General features: G+C 41.5%; 1 protein-coding gene across 18 annotated transcripts in view; it reads left to right on the top strand.

The window, feature by feature from the left end:
* Ppp6r3 (protein phosphatase 6, regulatory subunit 3) overlaps positions 1-27,662 on the top strand; it is a 121,106-nt gene that overhangs the window by 53,194 nt on the left and 40,250 nt on the right. For all 18 annotated transcript variants that reach the window (XR_001782603.2, XM_017318250.2, XM_017318249.2 and 15 more), the window contains 6 exons: positions 920-1,106; positions 4,458-4,595; positions 8,121-8,186; positions 10,799-10,911; positions 15,485-15,598; positions 26,189-26,318. Coding sequence is in view for 17 of the 18 variants with exons in the window: in XM_017318250.2 (XP_017173739.1) it covers positions 920-1,106; positions 4,458-4,595; positions 8,121-8,186; positions 10,799-10,911; positions 15,485-15,598; positions 26,189-26,318 (748 nt within the window). In the remaining variant the exon portion in view is untranslated. The remainder of the gene's footprint in view (positions 1-919; positions 1,107-4,457; positions 4,596-8,120; positions 8,187-10,798; positions 10,912-15,484; positions 15,599-26,188; positions 26,319-27,662) is intronic.

The raw sequence follows: 27,662 nt of genomic DNA, 5'->3' as shown, positions 1-27,662 counted from the left end.
GATCTCATTACGGATTATTGTGAGCCACCATGTGGTTGCTGGGACCTTCTGGAGGTCCTCAGTTCAAATCCCTTACACGCTGAGCCATCTCGCTAACCCGAGTTTGCAGATTTTTATGAAGCTGCAAGGAGTTATGCAGAGCAGATTCCAGCTGCTATCTGTAGGCCTATGGCACTCTTCCCTCATCTCCCAGTACCTCAGGCTGATGTCCTGTTTGCCTCTTCTGTATACTGTGATAAGTGTTTTCTTTAGATGGGTGGAGACTGAACGATTGATAGCTTATTATAACTTTATCATATCACTTGTAACCTACCTAAACTGAGCAGTAGCCTGCTCATATACCTACAGCAGGCTCAAAGTCATCTATGTATAGTAGTTTCCTGGAAACCAGCCATTCTTAACTTGTTTCAGAGTTTGCCACTTCTCTGTCCACATGGACTGTGTCAGGACTCTGTACCGTCACTGAGTTCTTCTGTTAAAATGTGGCATACTTGACTCATGAGTCCTGTTCGTGTGCTGTAGTTGTGTTGAAACAGAAACAAATTCCTCTTTTTTTTTTTTTTAAAGGTTTATCTATGTATATGAGTGCTCTGTCTTCATTCACACATACCCAGGAATCAGATCCCATTACAGATGGTTGTAAGCCATGTGGTTGCTAGGACTTGAACTCAGGACTTCTGGAAGAGCAGCCAGTGCTCTTAACCTCTGAATCATCTCATTTGATTTAAAGGCAATTTTTTGGACAAAGTAGAAAATGTCTTTTAACTTAGAGGTGGATGGAATGGATTGAGGTGGTCTTAATTCCGTATAGATGGTTTTGATGATTTGATAGACTTTTAGGAGACTTTCCTCATGTGTGCTGTACTTAATGTGATAAACTGTTTCCATTAGATGATAATGTAATGTCCTGTTCTTCTAGGTATCCAAATATATCTTGTGAGTTGCTCACATCTGATGTCTCCCAGATGAATGATAGACTGGGGGAAGATGAGTCCTTGCTAATGAAATTGTATAGCTTCCTCCTAAATGAGTCCCCCTTGAACCCACTACTCGCCAGTTTCTTCAGCAAGGTGCTAAGTATTCTTATCAGCAGAAAACCAGAACAGGTAAATACTGTTTTCAAAGGTAAGTATCTGGGCTGTGCATCCCCAAGATGATGCCAGGAACTTTGCTACAGTGCTCTGAGTCTGCCTGATGGCCATTTTCTACAAAAGAGTGTGTTTTAGGTCTTTAGGAGTCTGAGAAACCCTGGTTTACTCATTAAGGAGTATTTCCCCTTTGACATACTCTTTGAAGAGCTTCAGCTGTGTTTGTTAGCAGACTTTGATTTCTTCTCTGGACACATAATCACAAGCATTTTTGTGAGAGTAGCAGGTTGAATCTGAGTACATATCTAATGACCCTTTGGATTTAACAGTTGGCTTTGTTTAGTTCCCTAATGATGATCTCAAGAGAAGCTAGAATCAGGTATTCCTGAAGATGAATTCCTCCTGACTAGTGCTTTTTACACTTTGGTAATGTATTTTAGCTTAGATACCTGGATGCCCTTGTGTCTCAGCAGTCCTAGTCTATCGCACTGGATAATACATCTCAGTATTCTTATAGATACCACCCCTTGACACCTTTTCCTTTCTAATTCAGACTTACGTGGAAATGCCGTTCCCAAGGAATGGTTCACCAAGTGTGACCTTTGGATCAGTGTCAACAGCATCTACTGAGATTTTTTTAAAAGATTGCTGTGCAGGAGTCTTGACAGTGGGGGTTTCTAGCGCATCTTTCATTTCAGTTCATGCTATTGCCTGCTGGAATTGGAGAACCATTTCTCTAGTGGATATTGTTGTGAAGGTGCAAGAGCTCACTTCCAAGAAACAGCTAGAGCAGCGGATGCTGAGTGCAAGCTGACAGATCAGTTGCAGCAAGCAGAGATGAGCATGGTCAAGCCATTCAGACCTGCTGTTTACTCTTCATGGTGGGCAGTAGTCTCCAGTTACTTGGTCTTGCTCTGTGGTCGGCACACATGATAGAACTGAAACTATTTTGGGCCCATTATGTTCTGTTCTCTGTTAAGTCAGGGACCATGTTTTATTTTAGAAAGATGGTGTTCTTTGTGTTCAGGTAAGGTTTTTATTTGAATACAAGGGCAACTTTCCCAAGTGTGTTGGTAGGAAGATCCTTTGCCTTGAATCACAATCCCTAAGTTATGGTCTCAGTAGTGTAAATGTCTCCCATTCTGCCCTCCACATAGCAATCAAAATATCATTGGCAATTGCAAGCCATCATATACCCTGGCACAGTTAGTTCAGAGATGGGTGCCTCCATCAGTAAGGCATGCTTCATTATGTTTTTATCTTTTTTTATTTTGTATTTATTTTTTGGTTTTTCGAGACAGGGTTTCTCTGTGTAGCCCTGGCTGTCCTGGAACTCAGAAATCCATCTGCCTCTGCCTCCCGAGTGCTGGGATTAAAGGTGTGCACCACCACGCCCGGCTTATGTTTTTATCTTATATCTGCTGTTAGACCCAGGCTGAGGAGCTATGATTTCTGGTGTATATAAGACAAATCATGAAAATACGTGGAAGAATTTCTGAATCTCTGTGTTATTGATACCAGAGCTCAGTCAGTTGTATTATCTGTCTGACAATGATGATGTGTGTCAGTTGAACCCTGAATGAAGAAGAGTCCTGTCTGTCACCTGGTTGCTCCTTGTCTCTCTAGCCTCAAGTCCTTGGATGATAATGAGAGTACAGCAGTGTTGCTTATGTAGCTGCTTTTGTCTTTTAATAAAAGCTTGTTTCCTGTTGCTTGGTAGTGTTGGTTAGGACTTAGGCACTGCCAGTGCTGACAAAAGTCCACATTCACATGGTGTAATCAGCCTTTAGAACAGGGTGTCCAACTGTTGGCAGTGTTGAATGGTTTAGTCTTCGACAATGAAATCGGCTTGTGGTCCATGCTGTATTGTTCATAGCACCAGCTAAGCTTTGTGCGTGTAGGCTCTAGGACCAATGTTTCTGCCATGAAATGAGGGTGTAGTTTGGTCATGTGTAGTTGGTCATGTGTGACTTTTTCCTTCTCTCTTGCTGCCTTTCAAAGACTACTGTAGAACTCAGCTGTGACTGGCATGGCTGCCACTCCTTGAAGAGGTGTGTCCATTTGACATCGTCTACACAAACAGTATAGTGACTCATTTTGAAGTTACTTGGCAGTTGTAGTTCTAGCTGTTCTTTCTGGCTGTTAACATTCTTTGTGCAGCTCAGTAGCAGTCCTGTGACTCTCATGGCATGCAGATCTTAGTTTAAATCCCAGGACAGTTTCCTTTCACTTGTAGCAGATACTAACATGTCTGAGCCTAGGATTTCTCATCTAGAACAATGAATCTTCACCTTCCAGGGCTTAGTGAAAATTTGTAGCAGAAACAAAAACCCTATCGGGCTAGAGAGATGGCTAAGTGGTTAAGAGCACTGACTGTTTTTCCAGAGGTACTGAGTTCAATTCTCAGAAACCACATGGTGGCTCACAATCATCTGTAAATGGGATCCAGTGCCCTCTTCTGGTGTGTCTGAAGACAGCTACAGTGTACTCATATACATAAATAAACAAGTAAATCTTTAAAAAAGAAACAAAAAACTCTACCACTTTGCTAAGCTCTCCTAGGACGTGTGGTGGAGTTTTAATAGATGCTGTTGGCTCACTGACACAAATAAGAAGACATAGGAAGTGGTGCAGGACAGAGCATCATTTGCATTCCAAGTTCTTTCCCACTCAGCACAGCCCCCTCTTCCCAACCTCCTGTTAGTCATACATGCAGCAGTGCAGCCTAAATCACCTTGTGACCAGGCAGGTTAGCTACTTAGAAACAGCTTTGCTTTGAATCTCCCTTCGTTTTAAAATATTCTGCATTTTAATTTTAAGTCTTATAGGATTGTTTCATAAAGTAGTATATGTATTTTTTAAATATTTGTTTCATTTTATGTATATGGGTGTTTTGCCTACATGTATGTGCACCATGTATATGTCTGGTGCCCACCAAGGCCAGAAAAGGGTGTTGACTCACCCCAAAACTGGAGTCACAGCTGGTTGTGAGCCAACATGTGGATGCTGGGAATTGAATCTGGGTCTTCTAGAAGAGCAGCCGGTGCTCTTAATTGCTAAACCATCTCCCGCCCCAAATTGTATGTTCTTTAGCTGTTTGTAGGTTTGTAGATAGCTGTTGCTAGGGAATGAACAATGAAAATAAACAGAAGGCAAAGGTTCAGTCAGCTTCATTTGTAATGGGGATGCATGTCAACTTTAAGGGTTTTGAATATTGCAGCTGTTAGCCAGATTCCCCATGTGCTTGCCGATTCGGTACCTGCTTGCTTGCTTGCTCTTAAGCTATCTAGCAGGATTTGAGAAATGTTGGTTATTCTAGATTGTATATCTGAAGTTATGTATCTTTCAGTTTGATTTGTTTTCCTCTAGATTGTGGATTTCTTGAAAAAGAAGCGTGATTTTGTGGATCTCATTATAAAGCACATAGGAACTTCTGCTATCATGGATTTATTGCTCAGGCTCTTGACATGTATTGAGCCTCCACAACCCAGGCAAGATGTTCTGAATGTGAGTAGAGATTTAAACTGCTGGGGGTGCTGTTATGTTGGCCACTGGGCTCCTGTGTGCTGGGGGAATTCTACAGAATGAGAGGGCAAGGAGATGGTTGTCCCAACACAAAGATTCAGATTTTAATTTTATTTTATTTCTTTGAGACTGTGCTCTCCTCATGACCCTGATTGTCTTGAAACTCACTGTATAGACCTGGCTGGTCGCAAACTCAGAGATAAGTCTCTATGCCTCCCAAGTGCTGGAATTAAAAGCATGTGCAACCACACCATCTGAGATTCAGACTTTATTTTTATTCTTAAAGATTTATTTATTTATTTATTTATTTAATCTGAGTGCACTGTATCTGTAGAGATGGTTGTGAGCCTTCATGTGGTTGTTGGGAATTGAATTTTTAAGACCTCTGCTTGCTCCAGTCCACCCCACTCGCTCCAGTCAACTCTGCTCACTCAGTCCCTGTTTGTTCAGGTCCAAAGATTTATTTATTATTATACATAAGTACACTGTAGCTGACTTCAGACGCACCAGAAGAGGGCGTCAGATTTCATTACAAGTGATTATGAGCCACCATGTGGTTGCTGGGATTTGAACTCAGGATCTTTGGGAAAGTAGTCAGTGCTCTAACCCGCTGAGCCATCTCTCCAGCCCCAGATTCAGACTTTATAGGACGAAGGCTCAGGATGTATAGGTCTCTAGAGCTATCAGATTCTGTGTTATTTGCTGGTTGGTTTGTTACGTTGATGGTGAGTGAGTTGAGGATTTATCCTAAAGCTGGGTCTAGGTATAAGCAGGACAAGGCTTTCAATGTGTGTGCCTCCTATGGGAGGTCAAACAGGAAGAGTGGGGTTGCATGAAAGGGGACTGCTTATAAGTTCAGACAATTTTAGGCTATGTGCAGTTTATGAGTAGATAGATGTCTTAAGTGAAACTGGACTTGAGGGAGGTTTGGATAATCTGAGTATAAGACTTTCGCTGAGTCCTTAGCCTTGCCTTCCAGAACCATATCTTTTTTTTTTTTTTTTTTTTTTTTTAAAGATTTATTTATTGATTATATGTAAGTACACTGTAGCTGTCTTCAGACACTCTAGAAGAGGGAGTCAGATCTTGTTGGGGATGGTTGTGAGCCACCATGTGGTTGCTGGGATTTGAACTCTGGACCTTCGGAAGAGCAGTCGGGTGCTCTTACCCACTGAGCCATCTCGCCAGCCCCCCAGAACCATATCTTAATTGATCCCCAGTCACTTGTGGTTGCACATGCTTATATTGCCAGCACTCTGTAGGTTGAGGCAGGAGGATTTTAAGTTCGAGATAGCTTGGGCAACATAATGACATCTTGTCTCAAAAGAAGGAAAACCCGTATCTCATTGAAAAAGAGTTTTCATTGAAAATTGTAGTTTTAAAGACTTAAGGGACCAAACCAAGAAAGAAGGTCTGTGAAAGGAAGATTGGCTGAGGGTTGTCCACTGCAGGGCACACACTGCTAAGATGCCCCATCATGCTTTCTTTATTTGATAGCTCAGGGCTAGATCTGTCAAGGTTACATAGGTAACCAGCTGAGTACTGCAAGCTGGTGCCATGGGACTTGCTTCTTTTGTGTGTCTTCCTTTGTGTATAGATCTGGGTCTTTTCTCAAAAGGGGTTCAAATTTTGGGAAAGACTATTAGAGCAAGAGTGATTGGTACACAGGGAAGTCTTATCAGTGTGGTTTGCTGTAATAGCACTACTCCTTTGGTTACTTCTGAGTTGAAATTTTTAGAGCCTATTTTTAAAGAGTTATACTTTTAGGGGAGAGCTGTGTGATTAGTAATGGGAGAGTAGGTTAGTGGGGAAATTCTTTAAAGTCTTTTCTTTTTTCTTCTAAGATTTATTTATTTTATGTATATGAGTATTCTGCTTTCATGCACACCAGAAGAGGGAATCAGACTCCATTATAAATGGTTGTGAGCCACCATGTGGTTTCTGGGAATTGAACTCAGTACCTGTGGAAGAACAGCCAGTGCTCTTAACTGCTTAGCCATCTCTTCAGCACCTTTCTTAAAGTCTTTAAGGTCACAAGTACTTGTGAATAGCTATGCAGAGGATAGAAGTTCAAAACTGGTTAGCTCACCAAATGTCCTGGACTTTCTCAGGGTCAGGATTCATATACTCTAGGGCATTGCTATCAGAGTGTGGCCTCAGGTAATATTGTGGGAAATTTCATCCCATACCCAGGAATTTCTGGGGGATTTATAAAATTAGGTCTTAGGTTTATGAAGATGTTAAATGTATTTGCAAAATAGATCTTAAAGGCCAGGCCAGTAAGATAGCTCAGTGGGTATCACCCATTGCCAAACCATTTCATTTGAGTTCTATTCACAGAACCCACAAGATGTAAAGAACCCTCTCCTACAAGACATCCTGTTCTCGACACACATGTACACACACAGAACAATTAAATGTAATAACACATAGCTGTTGGGCGGCTTCTGGTATAAACCTGCCCATTAGTCTTTGCATTGCCCTTTGATATGTTTCCTGTAAAGAGCCAGAGATAGATAGCATCAGGGGTTTGTCTTTCTGCCTTTATCAAAGTGTATTTGGCTTCTTGCCCTCAACCCTATTCTCTCTGACCTTTGGGGGTCAGGTGGCCTTTCTCAGTACTAAACTGCCTTATAGTTTATGGTGTTCTGGCCCTTTAAGGAGCTGATATTAAGCTTGCTGGTTTGTCCTTTATCATTATTATTTTTTTCATTTGATCCCTTCTGTGTTTTTGTTCACTGCATCTCATGTAGAGTTACAAAGAGATTATAATGGTTGCAGCAGCTTTACCTTTGAGACAGGCAGGTGACTATCATCTGCTTTTAGGTTGTCTCAGTCTGACCCTAGTATTTCCTGTAGAGAATTTGGTTTGGATATCTAACCCGGTCCTCCCATTTCCTTCCTTCCTTCCTTCCTTCCTTCCTTCCTTCCTTCCATCCATCCATCCATCCATCCATCCATCCATCCATCCATCCACAGGATTTCTCTGTGTATCCCTGCCTGTCCTGGGACTCACTCTAGACCAGGCTGATCTGGACTCAGATCCTGCCTCTGCCAGTGCTGGCATTAAAGGCATGCACTGCTACCTCCCAGCTTAAAAGCTCCTTTTTTATCTTGGGTTCTTCTAACCCAGAAGCTTGGTACAGGTGTTGTTCTTAGTTCATCTGAAGTTCAGAGCTGACACTCTCCTGAAGCTAGTATGCACTTGCTCTCAGTAGTGAAAGTATAGCTATGTAAGTGTTGAATATCCAGTAGTCACCATCATTGAGTGTTGTCTGAGTGGGTGGCTATTGGGACTTGGAGTTGTTGGTGAATGTGGTCATTCTTGAAATGATAATTCACTGCATTTTCCTTGGGGGACTTTTTAATTTTCTGTAGTGTTCAAAGTCCAGAGAAACCTGTAAATTCTACTTAAAGTGTGATGGCTATTTCCAGTATGTTAATCTTCACTGGGGCTTGAGCAGGAGCCACTCGTTGCTATGATCACTTCTACAATGTGTTTTGCAGTGGCTAAATGAGGAGAGGATTATCCAGAGGCTTGTGGAAATAGTTCACCCATCGCAAGAAGAAGATGTAAGTTCTCTTACACAACTTATTCTTTTCATATAAAAGCTGTTCATTCGCCACAGAACATACATGCGTATGTGTAAAGGGAATCAGGGGGGTTGTGTAGAACAGTATAATAACCTGCTATTCTTGAGTTGTGAGGAGCAGAAGAACACCATCTCCTTCCCAGAGGTGGGTCATGCTAAACCTGCTTTGTAATAAATCTCTATTCACACCAATTTTTCTTTTATACCTACTTTTATCGTAGATGATGGGGCTACATCTACATCTCGAGAAGTCTGACTAAAACTTAGCAGGCATCACAAGTTACCACCACTGAACCTAACAGTGATTTCATAGTCTCACTTCTGACTTTGCGACTCAAACTGGTTCAGCTTGGGTGTGGAGGCTAGAGACAGCCATTGTGACAGTGCATCCTGTCTCATCTGCTCACCTCCTTCCCTGGTTCTCGCGATCAGAGACAGATGTGGCAGTGGGTCTGAAGCTTGAGTGGGCTGTCCCACATTGAACCCTGTCTTGAGGGGTCGGGAGTTAGATCTCTGAAGTCTGTAGCATCACTTCTCAAGAATCACACCAAGGTGTGTGAGATTATCCAGTCAATCATTATGTGTAGACATAACAGCTTCCTAATAGGTTCAACCTCATGTCCATGTAGGAGTTGGTTTTAGGTGATTCAGAGCGTGTTCAAGGCCTTAGACCCTCCTCTCATGCTTCTGGATTGCTGGTTAGATTGGGAAGTGAGCAGAATGGATTAGCAGGGCAGAGGAAAACAGACTTTTAGCCAGAGGATATTTTTTATTCAAGGGTGGTTTTTTGTAGAGGTTGATTTTACTCTCTGTTTAAATAGTCTGCTTAAAAAGTTTTTATGGGTCTTTAGCAATGGCATTGTGGCTAAGTGCATTTTCTGCTCTTGCAGAAGACCTGCCTTCAGTTCCCAGCACGTACCTAAAAGGTTGTAACTGTCCCTACCTCAGTTGAAAGGGATAGGACTCTCTCTTTCGGGTTTTTTAAGCACCAGACACATACATGGTTTGTTCGTTCATTCATTCATTCATTCATTCATTCATTCATTCATTCATACATACATACATACATACGTACATACAAAGTAAAAATTAATCCTAAGACTTTTTTATATCTAGAAACATTGTTCACCTCTCCAGCATCCTAGAGTTCATGCTCCCTTATGGTAGCTGCTGTTGTTGCCAGAGTTGGTATTCTTCATACATTCCAGGGGTGTATGCTGGGTGCTAAGGGACAACTCTGCTGCAAGAACTCTTGGGCTTATTGAGACTAATTTCTTCCCCTCTGGGTGAAGCTCAGTGGTTCCAGGAGCTCTCAGTTCCTGGCCAGTGCTGGTAGTAGAGAGCGATGACATACACAGAGTTGGTAGGGATTGCTTTCCATAAATAGGCTTGTTCTTCACTGTATTCTTGAGCAGACCTTGATTTTTTTACAAGGTTTTCTACTTGCCTGTAAAATGTATTAGAAACTATTAAGGAGAGGCTCAGTTCTATAAAATTTTAATTTAATTTTTTGTGTATGGGTGTTTTGCCTGTATGTTTCATTTCTCTGGAAAGACAGCCCCAGTGCTGCTCATTTGTTTAGTTTTATATGAAACCATTCTAGGTTACTGTCCTCTGATTTTCTGCTTCGGTATGCTTGACCTGACTTTTATTTTTTTTAAATAATGCTTTTAGATTTTTTAAAAAATATTATATGTGTGGTGTTTTACCTGCATGTATGTATATACACTACATGCATGCCTGGTGGCCATGGAGGCTTGAAGAAGGTATCCAGTCCCCTGGAGCTACAGTTACCGATGGTTGTGAACCACCACGAGGGTGCTGGGAATCAGACCTGGGTGTTTGGGGGAGGAGCTGGTGCTCTTAACCACTGAACCATCTCTCCAGCCTACAGCATGTTTTTTGAGAAAGACAAGCCACGACTAGCATGGTGAATCCTGCCAGAAATCCCAGCAAGTGGAAAGTTAAAGCAGGAAAGTTGGAGGCCAGCCTGAAGTATATCTTGAATCTTTGTCTCAAAAACAATACCCCCCACAGAAAGTGGGAGGTGTTAATTATCATTTTAAAATAGTGTTAGGTTACTGATTCTAGTCTTGGAGTGTGGATTCCCACTGTGTATCATCTCTCCAGACTGTGTTGTTCAGAAATGTTACCATTTCTCACAGGACATGAATGCTGAGGCTTCCCAGAAAGGTAGATGGACACTCCAACTTCTATCTTCCACAGAGCTGTGTTAGTTTTCATTTGTTTTAATTTTTGAGCTAGTGTGTGTATTCGTCTGTGCTAATAAAGGTGTGTGCGGGAGGATACCATTTTGTTCCCCAAGAATTTAGTCAAAGACATACGCCCATGTCAGGCCTTTGCTCACATGTCTCTACAAATGGTAATTTACACTGTGCAGTTGTGGACGAGAGAAGCTCATTAGCCTGGCAGTCAATGCTTCTGTCTTTTCCTTTGGGGCTTCACTTGTTTATTGAAGCTTATAGACAGTTTTAACTTGTGTTACCTCTCAAGCAATTTCTCCCTTCACTTTTTAAGTATAAGTTAACTTATAACAAGTTCTATAGCTAAAATTGTACCTTTTTCCTTTAGCGGCATTCAAATGCCTCACAATCACTTTGTGAAATTGTTCGCCTGAGCAGAGACCAGATGTTACAAGTTCAGAACAGTACAGAGCCAGACCCCCTGCTTGCCACTCTAGAAAAGTATGTTTACCACTTGGTTCTCACTTTCCTCACTGATGCTGTGTGATGTGTTACCTTATGAGTGACTGGTAAGTGACATGCTCCTTTGAGGGCACCGTGTCATGAAAACCATATGCAAAGCAGGAAAGCCTGCTTTTCTTCTTCCACTGTTTGTGACCCAGTAGAGACCGAAGAGCAAGAAGGGGATCCCGTGGCATGTATCATGGACTTTGGACTTCTCAGTGCCGCAGAGCTGTTTTACAGAGCCATCCTGACATGAAACAGTCATATCATGACTTGGAGGACTTCTTGTTTTTTTTAAATAGAGTCTTCTGTATGTATGCATTTGACCCATTTACGTCATTGCTTTCTTCTGACTACCTTCGAGGGCCATTGTGTCTGTGCAGCTGACACAGGCTGCTCGAACACTTACCTTGTTTTAAGCTCGTGTTGAAGAGAAGGACCTTTGGGGATGGGCTGTTTTGATTTCCAGGGTTCTCATGTTTTTGGAAAGGATGTTGTTAGTTAATATGGGTAATATTGTTGACTTATGTGCACACTGTTTAAGTAGTGTTATAGGAAAGCAGGAGAAGTAACTGAAAAGAGTGCACATTAGATGGATGGGGGTCTCCTTTGTTCTACTGCTCTTGGCTTGTCTCTCATGTTGTTATGTGTCCCTTCATAGTCCTCCAATGGAAAGAGGCTTTCTGTATCGTTTGCCAAAGTGTAAGTCGGGAGGGTGCATCTTGCTGTAGCTGTCTTGTGAAAAAGGTGCATTCAATGTCTTCGTTTTATATATGTAGTCCTTTTAAACATATAAGACCTTCCACATCCAGATATTTACACTGAGCTGAAATGTGCAAAATTATAATTTAAAAATTCTCAGTGTTTGGCTTGGTGTGGTGGCACATGCCTTGGAGGCACTGGCAGGGCAATCTTTGAGATCTGGCAAAGCCCAGTCTACATAGTACAACCTTATTTCAAATAAAGAAAATCAAAAACTGGTTTTTTGGTTTGGTTTGGGTTTTTTTTTTTTTTTTTTTTTTTTTTTTTGAGTTTCAGCAATTTCATGTGGTTTACAAAGCTACTGTCTAATAGAAACACATATCATATAATTTTAATGATTTTAAAATATGGAGTCTTGAAATCTGGCATTTATAGTTAGAATATGTCAAAGTCAGTGAGCTATATTCTGTTAGTGGTGGTCCCATGTAGTGAGTGGTTTTTACACAGTCAACCTGGTCAGCGATGAGCTCTGAGTTCCAAAAGGCCACCAGAGCCCACATGTATGCTTGCTTCTAACTTTTAAGCTCTGACTTTAGTCCTTCTGAAGTCAAGATAACTATATAGTCATGATTTCTATCAATAAATGTTATAGAGTGAGTTTCTTCAGATACATGGACCAGGTGAGCCAGTGGCCTGTGGTATCACTGTGTCCTCCTCCTCCTCCTCCTCCTCCTCCTCCTCCTTCCTCCTTCCTCCTTCCTCCTTCCTCCTTCCTCCTTCCTCCTTCCTCCTTCCTTCTTCTCCTCTCCTTCCTTCTTCTCCTCTCCTTCCTTCTTCTCCTCTTCTTCCTTCTTCTCCTCTCCTTCCTTCTTCTCCTCTCCTTCCTTCTTCTCCTCTCCTTCCTTCTTCTCCTCTTCTTCCTTCTTCTCCTCTTCTTCCTTCTTCTCCTCTTCTTCCTCCTTCTTCTCCTCTTCTTCTTCCTTCTTCTCCTCTTCTTCTTCCTTCTTCTCCTCTTCTTCTTCCTTCTTCTCCTCTTCTTCTTCCTTCTTCTCCTCTTCTTCTTCCTTCTTCTTCCTTCTTCTCCTCTTCTTCCTTCTTCTCCTCTTCTTCCTTCTTCTCCTCTTCTTCTTCCTTCTTCTCCTCTTCTTCTTCCTTCTTCTCCTCTTCTTCCTTCTTCTCCTCTTCTTCCTTCTTCTCCTCTTCTTCCTTCTTCTCTTCTTCTTCCTTCTTCTCTTCTTCTTCCTTCTTCCTTCTCTTCTTCCTTCTTTCTTCTTCTTCTCTTCTTCTTCTCTTCTTCTTCTTCTCTTCTTCTCCTCCTCCTCTTCTCCTCCTCCTCCTCTTCTTCTCCTCCTCTTCTTCTCCTCCTCTTCTTCTTCTTCTCTTCTTCTTCTCTTCTTCTTCTTTCTTCTTCTTCTTCTTTTTTTTTTTTTTTTTGGTTTTTCGAGACAGGGTTTCTCTGTGTAGCCCTGGCTGTCCTGGAACTCACTTTGTAGACCAGGCTGGCCTTGAACTCAGAAATCCGCCTGCCTCTGCCTCCCAAGTGCTGGGATTAAAGGCGTGTGCCACCACGCCCAGCTATCACTGTGTCCTTCTAAAAGCCAGTGTACATTCCCTCTCCCTCCCCCTTGCCCTCGCCCTCACACTCTCCTTTCTTCCCTCCCCCTTTAAGGAATGAAGGATTTAGTTTGGATCTCAGCTTGAAAGTCTAGTCTATTCTGGCAGCCTGAGGTGTGCAGCGTGAGGAGTTGGGAAGCAGAGGGAGATGAATGCTTTTCCCTGCCCGCCAAATATCTTTTATTTTTGACAGTTTCGTACTGCCAGTTCTTTTACTTATTGTTTATGGACTGAGAAAATACAGTAATAGAAGGTTGCCATGAGCTTAGAAAACCTCTATTAAATATACTCCCCAGTCTACATATTGATTAATATATTTAATAACAGTATATCAAAGTATGTTGGCAGTGCTCTATTACTAGGAAGAGACACTGACCATGGCAATTCTTAGAAAAGAAAATATTTAATTGGGGCTTGTGTACAGTTTCACAGTCTGTTTTCTTCATGATAGGGAACATGGCGGCATTCAGGCAAAGAGTTCTACATGTAGATTCACAGGCAGCAGGAAGAAAGAGTGAGCCTCTGGGCCTGGCTTGTGCTTTTGAAACCCCAAAGCCCACCCCCTGTGACATATATCCTCTAACAAGTCCACACCTAGTAATCCTTTCAAATAGTGCCACTTCCTGTGAGCCTATAGGGTTATTTTTATTCAAACCACCATGTTGTCTCTATTTAATGATCAAGTAGTTCAGTTACTATCGAATATTCATATCAGAGTGTCAGTCTTTTGGTGAGACATACAAAAAAAAATTACCAGAATTTGAGTGTTGAATGGCCCATGTGCATGTGTGTCACGGGTGAAAAGTATAGAAGGGTGGTTTTAAGTGGCTGAAGTTAAAGAATCTTTGAGAGTAGTACTACTAAAAGAGAAATCTTGAGTTGATGGACATGGAGTTTAGGAGGAAGTTTGCGCCTAAATTAAATGCATTCTAGCAAGTATCTCGGGAAATTTTGAAATTGAAAATTTCCTTAAAATACTTCTCTTTAGACTGTATTATGTATCTCAATTATATATAGTAATGAATTCAGAATTTTTGTTATTTTGAGGTGTCTTTCTATGACCACCCTAGAAAAACCAAAACTCAGAGTAAGGAGGAGCCGCTGTTCCAGAGATGTGGCTGAGTAATCTAGATGGTGTCACACATGGTGACTTTCACTGATACTTGGGTGACATTACCCATGTTTTAAAATGGGATCAGGACCATGTCAGAAAGCACCTCCTAATCTAGAGGCCAAAAGGCGTCCCTCATCTTGTATGGCAAATTCCATCCTCTGACCCTTGGTGCTGGTCTCTTCTGGGTGATGGGTAAGATTCTGGGCGTGACACCAGTACTGTGTTGTTAAATCCTAAGTTTTACATTGTTTTGTCTATAAGAATGCTCCTGACGTGACAGAATTCCAGGTTAATATAGCCATGAGATGTTTGGGGCTTGTTTGCCGTTGCCTTTGAGTAGCTGTGAGTGGTTTTGAAAGCATGACTTTACTGTGGTGAGTGAGTACCCTGCAGTATCTGACATGACAGGGACAAGAATCAGTGCTGTTTAGCTGGAAGTCCACCATGGAAGAACACAGTTGCCAGAAGCACAGCTCTAAATCTCTAATCCAGAAGTTTTCAACCGTTGGGCCAAATGACCCTTTTATAGGGATTGCATAGCAGATATTCATTATGATTCATAATCATAGCAAAATTACAGTTATGAAGTAGCAGTGAACATGATGTTATGGCTCAGGGTCACGACAACATGAGGAACTGTATTCTAGGGCCCCAGCATTAGGAAGGCCATACTGATTTACCACTTGAGAGTGACAGAGTAAAAGTCTGGATAATGATCTTTTTGACTTGTTTTGAATCTTTAGTAAGCAGACAGCAGCCATACTGTGTGGAAAAACGTGAGTGGGTTCTAATTTGTTGTTTGGAAAGATTTTCCTTTTGTGAAAGTGGCAAGTTCTAGGTCTTTAATGTACATCGCTGTCAACAGTCACCACGGCCACCACTGTGCTTTGAGTAGGAGATCACACCTAACCTTGAAATATTTGTTGCTTAGCAACAAGATTGACAAAGGCAAACACTCCCCTCCCCCATCCTGTTAAAAGCGATGAACTTCATACATAAGAAGAATTGCTGTATTAATTAAAGTAGAAAGCAGACATGCCCATGTGTGGATGATGCTCATAGGAATTGGGTTGGATCTTTTTAGTTGTTATTGTTAAATGACATTGCGGTCAGTGCCTGACTGTTGTTTGTTTTCCCCAGGCAAGAAATTATTGAGCAGCTTCTGTCAAATATTTTTCACAAGGAGAAGAATGAATCGGCCATAGTCAGTGCAATTCAGATTTTGCTGACTTTGCTTGAGACTCGACGGCCAACGTAAGGTTTCCTTTTATCTCACTAACTGACCCGTCTTGTTTTACTCTTAGATGTTTTAAAAGCTACTAGTTAAAGTCTTAACAGGTGAGCTATAGTAGCACGCCTTTGAAGATCGGGTGCTGCTGAATTTTACTGTTGTAGAGATAATAATTTCATTTATGTGAGCACCATGGTTTGACCAACAGGTTATTGGCAGCACTTTGTACTTGCTGTTGTTAGTGGACAACTGTCTGTCTGTGTGCTTATGAAGACGGAGGAGGAGTACCCCAGTTGGCAAGTGTTGATATCTCTCACAGTCGTGCACTGACTGCAGTGTCGTTTATCTCCAGATTCCCTTCTTGAGACTAACTTCTGTTGTTTTACGGGTCTCACTATGAGGGTATTGCATTTCCGAAGCTGGATGAACAGGAGGCCGACCTGAGGCCTTAAGGACATTTTTTCTGTTTCATAATCATAGTACGGTATGCTTTTCAGTAAGCCACTGGATTTTATATGTTGTCTTTTACAGTTTGTATCCAGTGTAGGAATATTGTAGAGATTGTGTTGTTTTGCCTGGATCCTTCCAGTGAGGCAAGTGACATGGAGAAATGAGTGGCATCCCCGGCTGGCAAGTGAAGTCTTCAGCCAGCCAAGGCTTCTCTTTTTCCTCTCAGTGATGAAATGTAGGTTTCTGGGGGTGATAGTGAAGGCAGCAGATGTAAGGGGAAAAACCCCACAGCACCGTTTTAAAGGTGTGATCCATGGTGGCAGTAAAGGAGAAGCACACAAAGCTGTTGGTGGATGGAGGGAGGAGCTTGTGTTTTTGGACATTGAGTAAGATGGAACCTTTAAGGTGTAATTAGATCTTGGATTCTTACCTTATCCTGGTAAGATTTCTGAGTCCCAGGGAAAGGGCTAAGAAGAAAGTGTTACTTGTGAAGAGTAGCAGGTTGCCAGGCAGTTCATTTGTAAAGGCAGAGTCTGAGCTAAGAGGCTTATAGGGGTAAGCGAAGAGGAAGAATTGTGGCCCGCCTGTGCTGTCCTGTCACCAGGGCCAAAGACGTACAAGTGAAGACTCATGGTGAGAAACGTGCTGCTGTGTTACAGCTGAGAAAGGTAGTGCTGTGAGTTCATATGCCAAAGCCTGCGATAGATTTCAGGTGGTTTTAACAGAGCTCAAAAAATAAGGTGTGAACGAACACTACAGCTCCTGACCTGTGCATCTTAGGAACAGCTGCCCCATGTTCCCTCATGTGAATGACACAGTAATTCAGTTAAGTTTTTGTTTTGATTTTTCAAGATTTTTGGTGTGTGTATGTAGATACCTGTATGTACTTATGAAGACCAGACAGAGATGTTAGATCCCTACAAGCTGGAGTTACATGTTAGTTCACAAGACAAGAAATGAGTGTCATCCTCATTTCTTCCTCATGGATACTGTAATCTGAACTCCTGTCCTTGGCTAAGCATTAAGCACTCCTAACTGTTGAGCCATTTCTTTAAGCCCTGATTTGTGTGTGTGTGTGTGTGTGTACGTACTTACGGGTGTTTTGCCTGCATTCATGTCTGTGTACCATGTTGATGCAGTGCCTGAGGAGGCTGTCAGAGAGCCTGGAACTGTAGTTACAGATGACTGTGAACTGTCATGCAATGAGCACGAATCAGACCCAGACTCTCTGAAAGAGCAAACCAGTGCTCTTAACTGCCAAGCCATTTCTCCATCCTCCATTTTTGTCTTTTAAATTATGTGTGCAAGTGTGTGTGAATGCAGTGCCTACAGAGGCCAGTTGAGAGTGTTGAATTGCATAGAGCTTAGGTTTCAGGAGGCTGTGAGCTGCTCATCATGGGTGCTTGGAGCAGGACACACTCTTAACTGCTAAGCCTCTCTGTAGCCCTGAACCAGGCTTATATGTATTAGAATAGCAGCAGGTTACATAATTTTCAAAGCACCTGAGAGGGTAAAGAGAGCAAGAAACCCTGAGTACTACAGACCTCAAACGGTGTTTTGTACATGCCTAAAAGTCTTTCAGGAGAGAAGTACCAATGCAAGCAAGGTAGGATAGGCACCTCCCACTGTGGTTGCAGGCCTTTGCAGTGGAGCACCTTCTCTGTCCTTTCCCCTAAACAAAATCTTAAGTTTCCCATGTAAAAGAAGCTACCCCTTAAACACTATGGATACGGTGAAGAACATTGTATCAAGAGGAAATGACCAGGAAAAAAGTTCTTCTTGTTCAATGGGAAAGACAGGAACACTTGAGATAACTGGTATTTTGTTTTGTTTTGTTTTTTTCTACCATGATGCAGGGGAAGGATCACCAAGAAAGCCCTACTCTTAGGGTTAGGAGTGCTAAGGCCAAGGCATTTCTCTTCATCCTGTCCCTCTCCCAAATGACCAGGTGCCAGTTAACAAGTAACAGTAGAATGCTGCCAGAAGGTCGGCAAGGCCAGTGTGTGGAAGGAGCAGGCTTACAGGGAAGGTCTAAGCAATGGGCATAGCAGATAGAAAAGTTTAGCATGCAAGCATCAACCATACATTGAAAGTAACTAAAGACTGGAGTGCAGATTCAGCTGTTGACCAGATTGAGTCAAGTTCAACATTAAGGGCTGGGGAAAAAGACATACATCTACTACTCCATAAATCCTACTCCCACACAAGATGAATTTATCCACCAAGAAATGTGAGGAAAAGAGCCCCAACAAACTTAGAAGAGAAAGGACAGTAACAAGAAGGAACTCCAAAACTTTACCACTGTCAGAAAAAGAAAATTTATTATAATACAATTATCATCTTAGAACGGTGGAAAAGTGGACAGTATATAAACAGAGCCTCAGTAAAGGAATGGGAGACTGTATGAAGATGGAAGAGATGAAAATAGAACTGAAGAGCCCTTAGCAATTACCATCGACACCAACATTTGAGAGAACCCGCATAGGAAACCAGAAATGACCGATGATGAAATGGGAATAGTTAAACATAAACATTGCCTGCTTGCTGAGAACCCAGCCATAACTGACAGGGCACCAAGAACAACAAATCTGTGTGCCTAAATTTCTGACCCTGTTTTCCAATAAAATGATCCAAAGCTCCCTTGAAAAAAGGGCTGGTCCAGTCAACAGACAGCAACTGAAAGTCCCACAAAGTAAGGAGGCACTGAGAAAGTAGTCAAGGGAAGGAGGTCTGAAGGAGGGAGGTATCTGAGTTAGGGTTTCTATAGCAGCAACAAAAGCAGGTTGGGGAGGAAAGGGTTTATTCTGCTTCTCCTGGCTTGCTCAGCTTGTTTTCTTATAGAACTCAAGACCACCAGCTCAGGCATGGAACCACTCAAATTGGACGAGCCCTCCCCCATTATTACTAATTGACAAAATGCATTACAACTGGATCATATGGAGGATTTTTCTTAATTAAGGTTTCCTCCTTTCAGATAACTCTAGTTTGTGTGTCAAGTTGTATGTTAAGAGTAGCCAACACAAATGATCCCTTGTCAACTTGACACACAAATGCATCACTATTAAGCCATATCTTTCCTTTCTTATCATCCTGAGGTCTTACATTAGAAACATAAGATAGCTTTAAAAGTTCCACAGTCTTTACAAATTCAAAATTTGGTCTCTTGCCAGGTGTGGTGGCACTTACCTTTAATCCCAGTGCTTGGGAGGCAGAGGCAGGAGAATCCTGGTTACACAGAGGAACCCTGTCTCGAAAAACAAAAAACAACAACAAAATCAGTCTCTTAAAATATCCCATCTCTCTAAAAACCTAAAATCTTTTTTAAAATTTCAAAGCCCTTCAGCTGTGGGCTCCTGTAAAAATCAAAATTAAATGTTGTCTTCAAGAGGTAAGAATCAGGGCATAGTCACAATTTGAACCAAGCAAAACCAAACTCCAACTTATAAATAAGCAAATGTCAATTATCTGATATTCATTCACAATCTTATGACTCCTCCAAAGGGCTTCTCTGGCTCTGCCCTCTGCGACACAAACAGCTTGTCTTCTAGACTCCAGCTGGCTCCACTCCACTGCTGCTGCTCTTCTTGGTGGTCATCCCATGGTACTGGCATCTCCAAAACTTCTGGGGTCCCTTGCTGTAACTGGGCTGCACTTTCACCAATAGCCTCTTTAGGGTGCCAAGCCTCAATTTCTGAAATTAAAATCCCTTCTATCCTGGGTCTTCAACTGCCACCAAGTCTACACATTCACCAGTGACCTCTCCTGGCCTTCCAAAGTTCAAGCCTCACCTGCTCTCCATGACCCCTTCTTGCCTTCAAAACCAGTATCATCTGGATAACTCTTACACATTACAAAGCCCCAGAAACATAACTTATATGTATTCTCAGGAAACACTTCCCAGAAGATTTCACCTCATAGATGCATTCAATCACTGTTAATTTCTTAGCATCAATTGTCCCCATAATATAAAGGTTTCACTTTTGTTAATCACAGCTGACTCTTCAGATCCAGCTGGCTAGAATGACAGAATCTTAAATTTATAATAGCAAACAACTTTGATAAGAGTCTTTAAACTTCCCTTTGAAACTTTCACAAGCAAGGCCTCCATTTTCTGCATTGTCTTCAACATTATTATCTTCCAAGCTCCTACAGAACATTTCACTGAGGTCTCAAAGCTCAGTAGCTTTTCTAGTTCTAAGTTCCAAAGTCTTAAAACAATCATCTTCAAAACATGGCCAAGTTCCCCACTCCTGGTACCAACTTGTCTTGGCTAGGGTTTCTTGCTGCAACAAAACACTATGACCAAAAAGCAAATTGGGGAGGTGCATAAACATAGGGCTTATTCAGGGTCTACTTCAGGCATCTCCTACCGTTGTCCCTTGACTTACACACACACACACACACACACACACACACACACACACCCTCACCCTCTACAGGGAGCTGTGGTTGAGTTCCTATTGGTATCTTCCTCCCTGTGTGTGAGGAAGGAATGAAAAGAAACTATTACTGTAGTTTATAGACATTAAAAGAACATAGGAATGCCACAGACAGCTCACTAAACATATTCAAGAGTTGAAGGAAGTAATTTAAATTTCCTAATGGGAAAACCCTGCAGATTACTTAAGAATTAGATAGCTCCATTTTATAGCCATTGAGGAACCAAGTTCATGTTAAACCCCTCAACAGAGTATATCTTGCCTATAAAGTATAGCAGATGCATTCTAAGTAAACATGTATCAATAGACAGAGGAATACATTGCAAACCCCTGGTAAAAAGCCAGCATTATCTTGAAACTAACTGAAGTAGATGAGAATAAGATACCACATTAACAAGATACACAGGAACTAGATGAAAACTCCTTAAAAAAAATAGTAGCAGACCAAATAAATACATCAGTTAGACCTCGAGGTGACTCAGTGAGTGTCCTTTAACCCCAGTTTTAGGGTACACAGAGACAGGAGGCTCACTTGGGCTTCTTGCTGCTTCCCAGTATAGCTCAAGATTCGGTGAGAGACCCTGTCCCAAGGAAATGTGAAGAGTGATAAAGACACCAGACATCCTTTTTTCCTCCATGAATGTGCTTGTACATGCCCCTAAAGCAAAATATGTAGCAATCAAATAACGTATACTAAAAGTATGACATGACTACAAGGCCTATTGCTGTCTCACAAATCATCATATAAACAGAGAAAGCCTTCCTATCTTCCTATCTGGTCTTTTACACCAGCAAACTTTTTTGCAAGGATTATAGCCAGTATAGTAAGGCAGAAGAGGAAAATGGCATCTGAATAGAAAGGATAATACAAAGGTGCCTGGCCATACATCACACAGGATTGCATTTGAGCAAATCTTAAAAAATATGCCAAGTACTGGACATAGCCAGTCACAGTTATGTAGAGAGATGCTGCTGCTGCTGCTGCTGCTGGTGTTTTTGTTATAATACAGAACAAAACTTGTTTTAACTAATAAATAGAGTACAAGTCCAGGATACAAAGCCAATACAATACTCAAAATTGAATTGCATTTATATGTATTCACAATGAGCAATTGGAATTTGAAATTAGAATGTATTCTTTATAGAAAAGGAATTATTTATGTATAAATCTTTTTTTTAAAGATTTATTTATTCACTATGTATGTATTGTTCTGCTTACATGTATACCTACACACCAGAGGAGGGCGTCAGATCTCATCATAGATGGTTGTGAGCCACCATGTGGTTGCTGGGATTTGAACTCAGGTCCTTCAGAAGAGCAGTCGGTGCTTTTACCCACTGAGCCATCTCTCCAGCCCCTTATGTATAAATCTTAACAAAATGTAAGGTTTATTGACCTTGATCAATGTAAATACTTTAGTATTTTCAGTGTTCCCCAAACTGACTTGTATTTTTAGGGCAATATCATCAGTATCTAAACAAAAGTTATAATCTAATCCCAGACTGTGTGGAAACCCCAAAGCAAAGACAGTAGCTAAAACAATCACATGAAAGAAAAACGAAGTTAAACAGCTCATACTGTGATTTCAGGACTTGCTACAAAGCCACAGCCAACAGGACAGTGGAAAACTAGTAGGCGCTAGATCCCTGGAACAAAGGTGTACACACACCAGGTTCTGTAAGGATGTGGAAGCTGTGCACATGGAAAGGGTAAAGTTTCTGATAGTGCTTATGGGGCAGTGTATTTGACCTAATTATACCAAGAAGTTTTGACTCATATATTGCAGAAGAACTTACTCAAAATGTATCATAGAAGTAGCCATTAAAGCTGGGCTTGGTGGTGCACGCCTTTAATCCCAGCACTGGGGAGGCAGAGGCAGGCGGATTTCTGAGTTCGAGGCTAGCCTGGTCTACAAAGTGAGTTCCAGGACAGCCAGGGCTATACAGAGAAACCCTGTCTCGAAACAAAACAAAGAAGTAGACATTAATCCTAAAACCATGGAAGTTCCAAAAGAAAACATTTGACTTGGACAGTTTTCTAGACATGTCACCAAATCATAGTCCTTGTGTTGTGGTTTGAATCCTGTTGCTGTAACAAGTTCCATGACCAGACAACTCGGGGGAAGAAACAGTTTATTTCATTTTGCAGGTTATAGTTTTATTATTGAGAAATGCCAAGGCAGGAGCTCAGGCTGGAGCTTGAAGCAGAAACTACAGGGGAATTCTGCTCACTGAGCTGCTTCCAGACTCTCTTTCAGCTAACTTTCTTCTAAAGTCTAGGTCCATTAGCCCAAGAATGTTAATGTCCTGCAGAGGTTTAGACCGTTTGCAGGCAACAATCAAGAAAATGCAGGGACACATGCCTATAAGCCAGTTGGACAGGGCTGGTTCTTCAGTTAAGGTTTGGTTCTGTCTTCCCTGGTGACAACTGTGATTAGCCACCACTAATCACTGCTTGTCAACCTGACCTTTCTTTGTCCCTCAAGAGCTTGTGTTAATATGAGTATCACAGTATAAAAACACAGTCCAACTTTTAGAAGCTCCTTTAAAACCCCAAATAAATTACATGTTTTTCTTATTCTATTCTTACTCCATTCTATTTTTTATTCTATTTTTTTCTTTATTCTTAAGGAGAGACCCAGAGTATAGTCATGAGCAGAACACAGCAAAACTCAAATCCAGTAGTGGAAACAGTTCAGTGTCCAACTTCTGGGATTCACTCATGGTTATCCCTGCTGCTGCTTCTCTGCTATTTGTAGCACACACTGTTTGTTTGATAGGATAAGACAGCTCCAGAGACTTAATGACTGTCCACTGTCCTTAGTGGATGGCCCATAGTACTGGTGTGTTCAAGGTCTCTATCTAACCCTTTACATTGTAACAAGCCTCAGCTGTTCTCCATGACCCATTCATGTCTCCAGAACCAATACAACATGGGAGAATGTCTTAGGGTGATTTTTGCTGTGATGAAGCACCATGACCAAAAGCAATGGAGGGAAGAAAAGCTTTACTTAGCTCATATAGCCTGAACCATAGTCCATTTGAAGGAACTCAGACTGATCCAGAACCTGGAGGCAGGAGCTGATGCAGAGGCCACAGAAGAGTGCTGCTTACAGGCTTGCTCCTCAGACTACCCAGTGCCACCACAAAGGGCTGGGCCCTCCTCCACTGATCACTAATCCACAGTGGATTACGGACTTGTACCAAGATACCTGTGTCAGTGGTGCTGGGGATTGAACCCAGGGCTTTTTCCATGCTAGGCAGACACTACTTACCAAGTCATAAAAATATGTCCCACTACTACAGATTTTTGAAAGTTCCGTGTTTGTTTTCTGTGTCTGAAAACAAAGCCAAAAATTGGTGACAGTCAGATTTCTTGCAATTTCAACTTTTGAGACTCATACTCCATTTTGACCAAAGACATTTTTGCTCAGTACTTCATAAGTATATAAATAGATAAGCAAATCAAACATTTATTAATGATAATAAGACTTATGTTTCTATTAAAATAATCTTTACTATACATGCAAATTTACTTTTAAAGGTGAAAGCAGATTTTCATACTGAAGTGGATATGCTTGTTCACTACGTAAATCATGGCTGAGTCGTTAACATTGCAGGCTATAGAGCATGTTCAACTTTATAATCACCAGTGCTGAGAAGGCCACTTTAACTATGGCGTGCAAAGTGGCAGGAATATAGTTAGGACCATATTGAAAAATTTTTCTCTATTCCACATAAGTGTTTTAATGGTTGATTGTTTCTTTGTATTTAATGAACCTTGTCAGTGACTCCAGTAACAATGTTAAGATCAAACATTCTAACACAGTTCAATCTGATGGTTCACTAATTTGATGCTTTCATGTTGACATTGTTATAATTCACTTGCCTCATTTGTCTAAGAGCACACAACTGTGCAGTAAAACAGTGGAGCAGCCATAGTCTCAAATTGAGGCAAGATGTTTCAGTGGTCTTTATTATGTGGTGTGATGACATGTGTAATGCATATAGTGTTCAGAATCCAGATGGCAGGGAAGTCAAATGACACAACACAGTGAAACCTGTAAGAAACACCTCAGATCCATAATATGTTTGATTTTGAATTAGTTTTTCCTGTTGTGTATATTCAGAAGTCTTTTATTATTTCCAAGTGTTTTTGATTCCTTCTCCCTCCCTAGTCAGTTCCATTACTCTATATTCTCTATATTGGGTTGCAGCCCACAGTTCAGGATCTGGGTATGAGAGCAACAGTTCTAAATGCCAGACTTTGAAGATTTCTCTCAGGCATTGGTGCTACTACAGTCCCAAAGAAGCACGGAAGTGATGGTTCCCTGTCTCCAGTTTCTCTTGACTTTTGATAACTCCATAGCCTGTGGCCACTGTTCCATGTTTTCATCTTGCCCTCTGTGTGTCTCTTTCCCTTCTATTCTCTAGGGACCCTTGTGATGGCACTGTGGCCCACCTCACAATCCAAGTTAATTTTTCATCTCAGAGTACTTAGTTTTGCCTTTAGGGGTCTTTTCTCCAAACCAAGTGGCATCCACAGGCTGTGAGCATTAAGTTAACATTTGTCTGGAGGTGCTAACATTTGGCCAGAAGTATTGCCCTTCCCTTTTATTCAGGAATTATGTCTCTGAGTGCAGCTTTCAGAGCATGGTGTCACCCACAAGTGATGTGTTTTTAGCAGCCACTACCAGCAGTATGCACTTGTTTCTAGGTGTCCCAGGTCACATGTAGCCCTTGATTTGTTGACAAACTCCTCACTGTTATCCAAGGAGGGACATCCTCAAGTGGCTCTTTTATTAATGATCAGTAAGTAACTGATAATAGTCTCACTGCAGTAGTCGCCACTGTGGTTGTTTTGTTTTGTTTAAGATTTATTTATTTTTTTATTTACTCATTTATTCATTATGTATACAGTGTTCTGTCTGCACATAAGCCTGCGGGCCAGAAGAGGGCACCAGATCTCATTATAGGTAGTTATGAGCCATCATATTGGTTGTTGGGCGTTGAACTTGTGGCTCTCTGGAAGAGCAGCCAGTGTTCTTAACCTCTGAGCCATCTCTCCAGCCCTCCATAGCATTTTTAATTTGAACTTCATAACCCCATTTTCACACTGATGTAGGTAGTCCTCTTTTCTTGGGTTTATCCTTTCTCCACTTGAGAACTACTGTGCCTTTGTAGTTACAGTACCAGCTGGCATTGGGATTCTCACTCTATCTATACTCCTTTGTTTTTGTTTTCTCTTGTTCTTTGTTTTTAAGGAATGACTTGTAATGATTGAGGACTGAATTTTATGTAGAAGAATAAATTAAATCCTTTAATACAAATCAGTGTTGTTTACCCAAAAATAATCTCAGGGATAAGTGGGAACCTGATTGTTGTTAGCATTCCCAATGGCTGGTATTTCTGTGTGTCCTGTGACTTATGTCAGTTTTCTATTTGAAATGTGGGTTTTCTGATCAATTAGAGATATACTGACAGGAGTTGGAGGGTTCAGTTGGAGATGTGACATAATATCTCACCTGGTATCATAACCCCTTTAGGTTCTCAGGGCATGGTGACCAATCCCATGAGTCTTACTACTACTATGTTTCTTGGCCAACTCTTTGACATCACCATAACATTGTCACACAGACTCATAACTTGTGCCTGCAGGGTTGATATGGAGAGCTTGAATGTAGTATTATGAAATTAAAGTAGTTACCTTGATTTGTTTTCCAGGTTTGAAGGCCATATAGAAATCTGCCCCCCGGGCATGAGTCATTCAGCTTGTTCAGTTAACAAGAGTGTTCTTGAAGCCATCCGAGGAAGACTTGGATCTTTCCATGAACTCCTACTCGAGCCACCCAAGGTAGGGTTGCTGTCTTCACTGTTACTGGCAGCCAGCAGTGTGGTGTTGGCTGTCACTGGGAGGTCTGAGAACCTTACACACAGGAAGATGATCATAATTATAATTAGCATTACATATTATGTTTTTAAGTAGTGTGTGCATATGTGTGCACCTGGGTTGGTTACATCCTTCCATTCAACTATATGGTTCTGGAGATAGAACTCAGAAGCTTGGCGGAAAATGCTTTGCCTCTTGAGCCATAGCCTCAGCCTACATAATATAAGCTACAATACCAGGTTTTTCTGCCTCTGAGGTAGTTTATTGTTGCTTGGTTGGTTTTGGTTTTAAGGCAGGGTCTTGCTATATCTTCTAGGCTGGCCTCCTCCTGCCTGAGCCTTATGAGTAATAAGATTATTATTTACCACTGTGCCTCTCATATGGCCTTTATCCATATGCCTTGTCTAGTAAATGAGGGATATTAGAATTAAAAATATCTACTTAATAAACTCAGATTCTTGTTTTGTAAATCCTTGAGTACCTATGTATCAGTAAAATAAACATTTTTCTGTTTGTAACAGTTTCCTTTTAGGCCTTTGAAGTAAAGTTTATCTTTTGTGATCTGATTTTTGAAATTGCATCTTCATATGAGCTTGGGGACAATATAGACAGTATAGACAGACGATATTTTAACTGAAATATAGTCTATTGAGATCTTAGTGTACAGCTTGGAAAGGACCTTACACAGGGTGTTGCTTTTCCAAGGAGCACAACTGTATGCAAAGCTGAACACAGTGAGACCTCAGGAGACCTGCCAAAAAGGCACCCTGGGAGCCACAACTGCTCTGGTGCAGTTGTGCAGGGTCTTGGATCCAGAGTCATCTGTATGTAGTGTTACCTCTACATTGTTAAGATTTAGTATGTGAGTTTGCCACTTCTGTAGGAGATCTTGTTACTTAGTCACTCTTTGGTTGCTATGAAAAGACACCATGACCTTTTCTTGGGTCCTCTTTACAGTCTCAGAGGCTTAGTCCGTTATCATGAGGGGAGGGCTAGCAGTAGGTGAGAACTACATCCTGATCTGCAGGCAGAGAGCTCCGGAGAGACTAGCCCTGGCTTAGTCTTTTGAAACCTCTAAGCCCACCTCCATTGGCATACCTCTTTCAACAAGACCACACCTACCCCAGCAAGGCCATATCTGCTAGTCCCAGTGACCACTCCTGGTGACCAAGCATTCAAATATGTGAGCCTATGGGGACCATTCTTACTCAGACCACCACAATCTTTTCTATTTAATGTTTTAGAGGAGGATCAGCAGAATACTTTTAAGTCCGTACCCCAAGGTTCTAGTTAACTTCCAAATTGTTG

Source organism: Mus musculus, chromosome 19, assembly GCF_000001635.26.
Source record: "Mus musculus strain C57BL/6J chromosome 19, GRCm38.p6 C57BL/6J".
Classification (NCBI taxonomy): domain Eukaryota; kingdom Metazoa; phylum Chordata; class Mammalia; order Rodentia; family Muridae; genus Mus; species Mus musculus.
The sequence above is the reverse complement of the archived record's forward strand: the minus strand, read 5'-3'. Positions and strand labels throughout refer to the sequence as shown.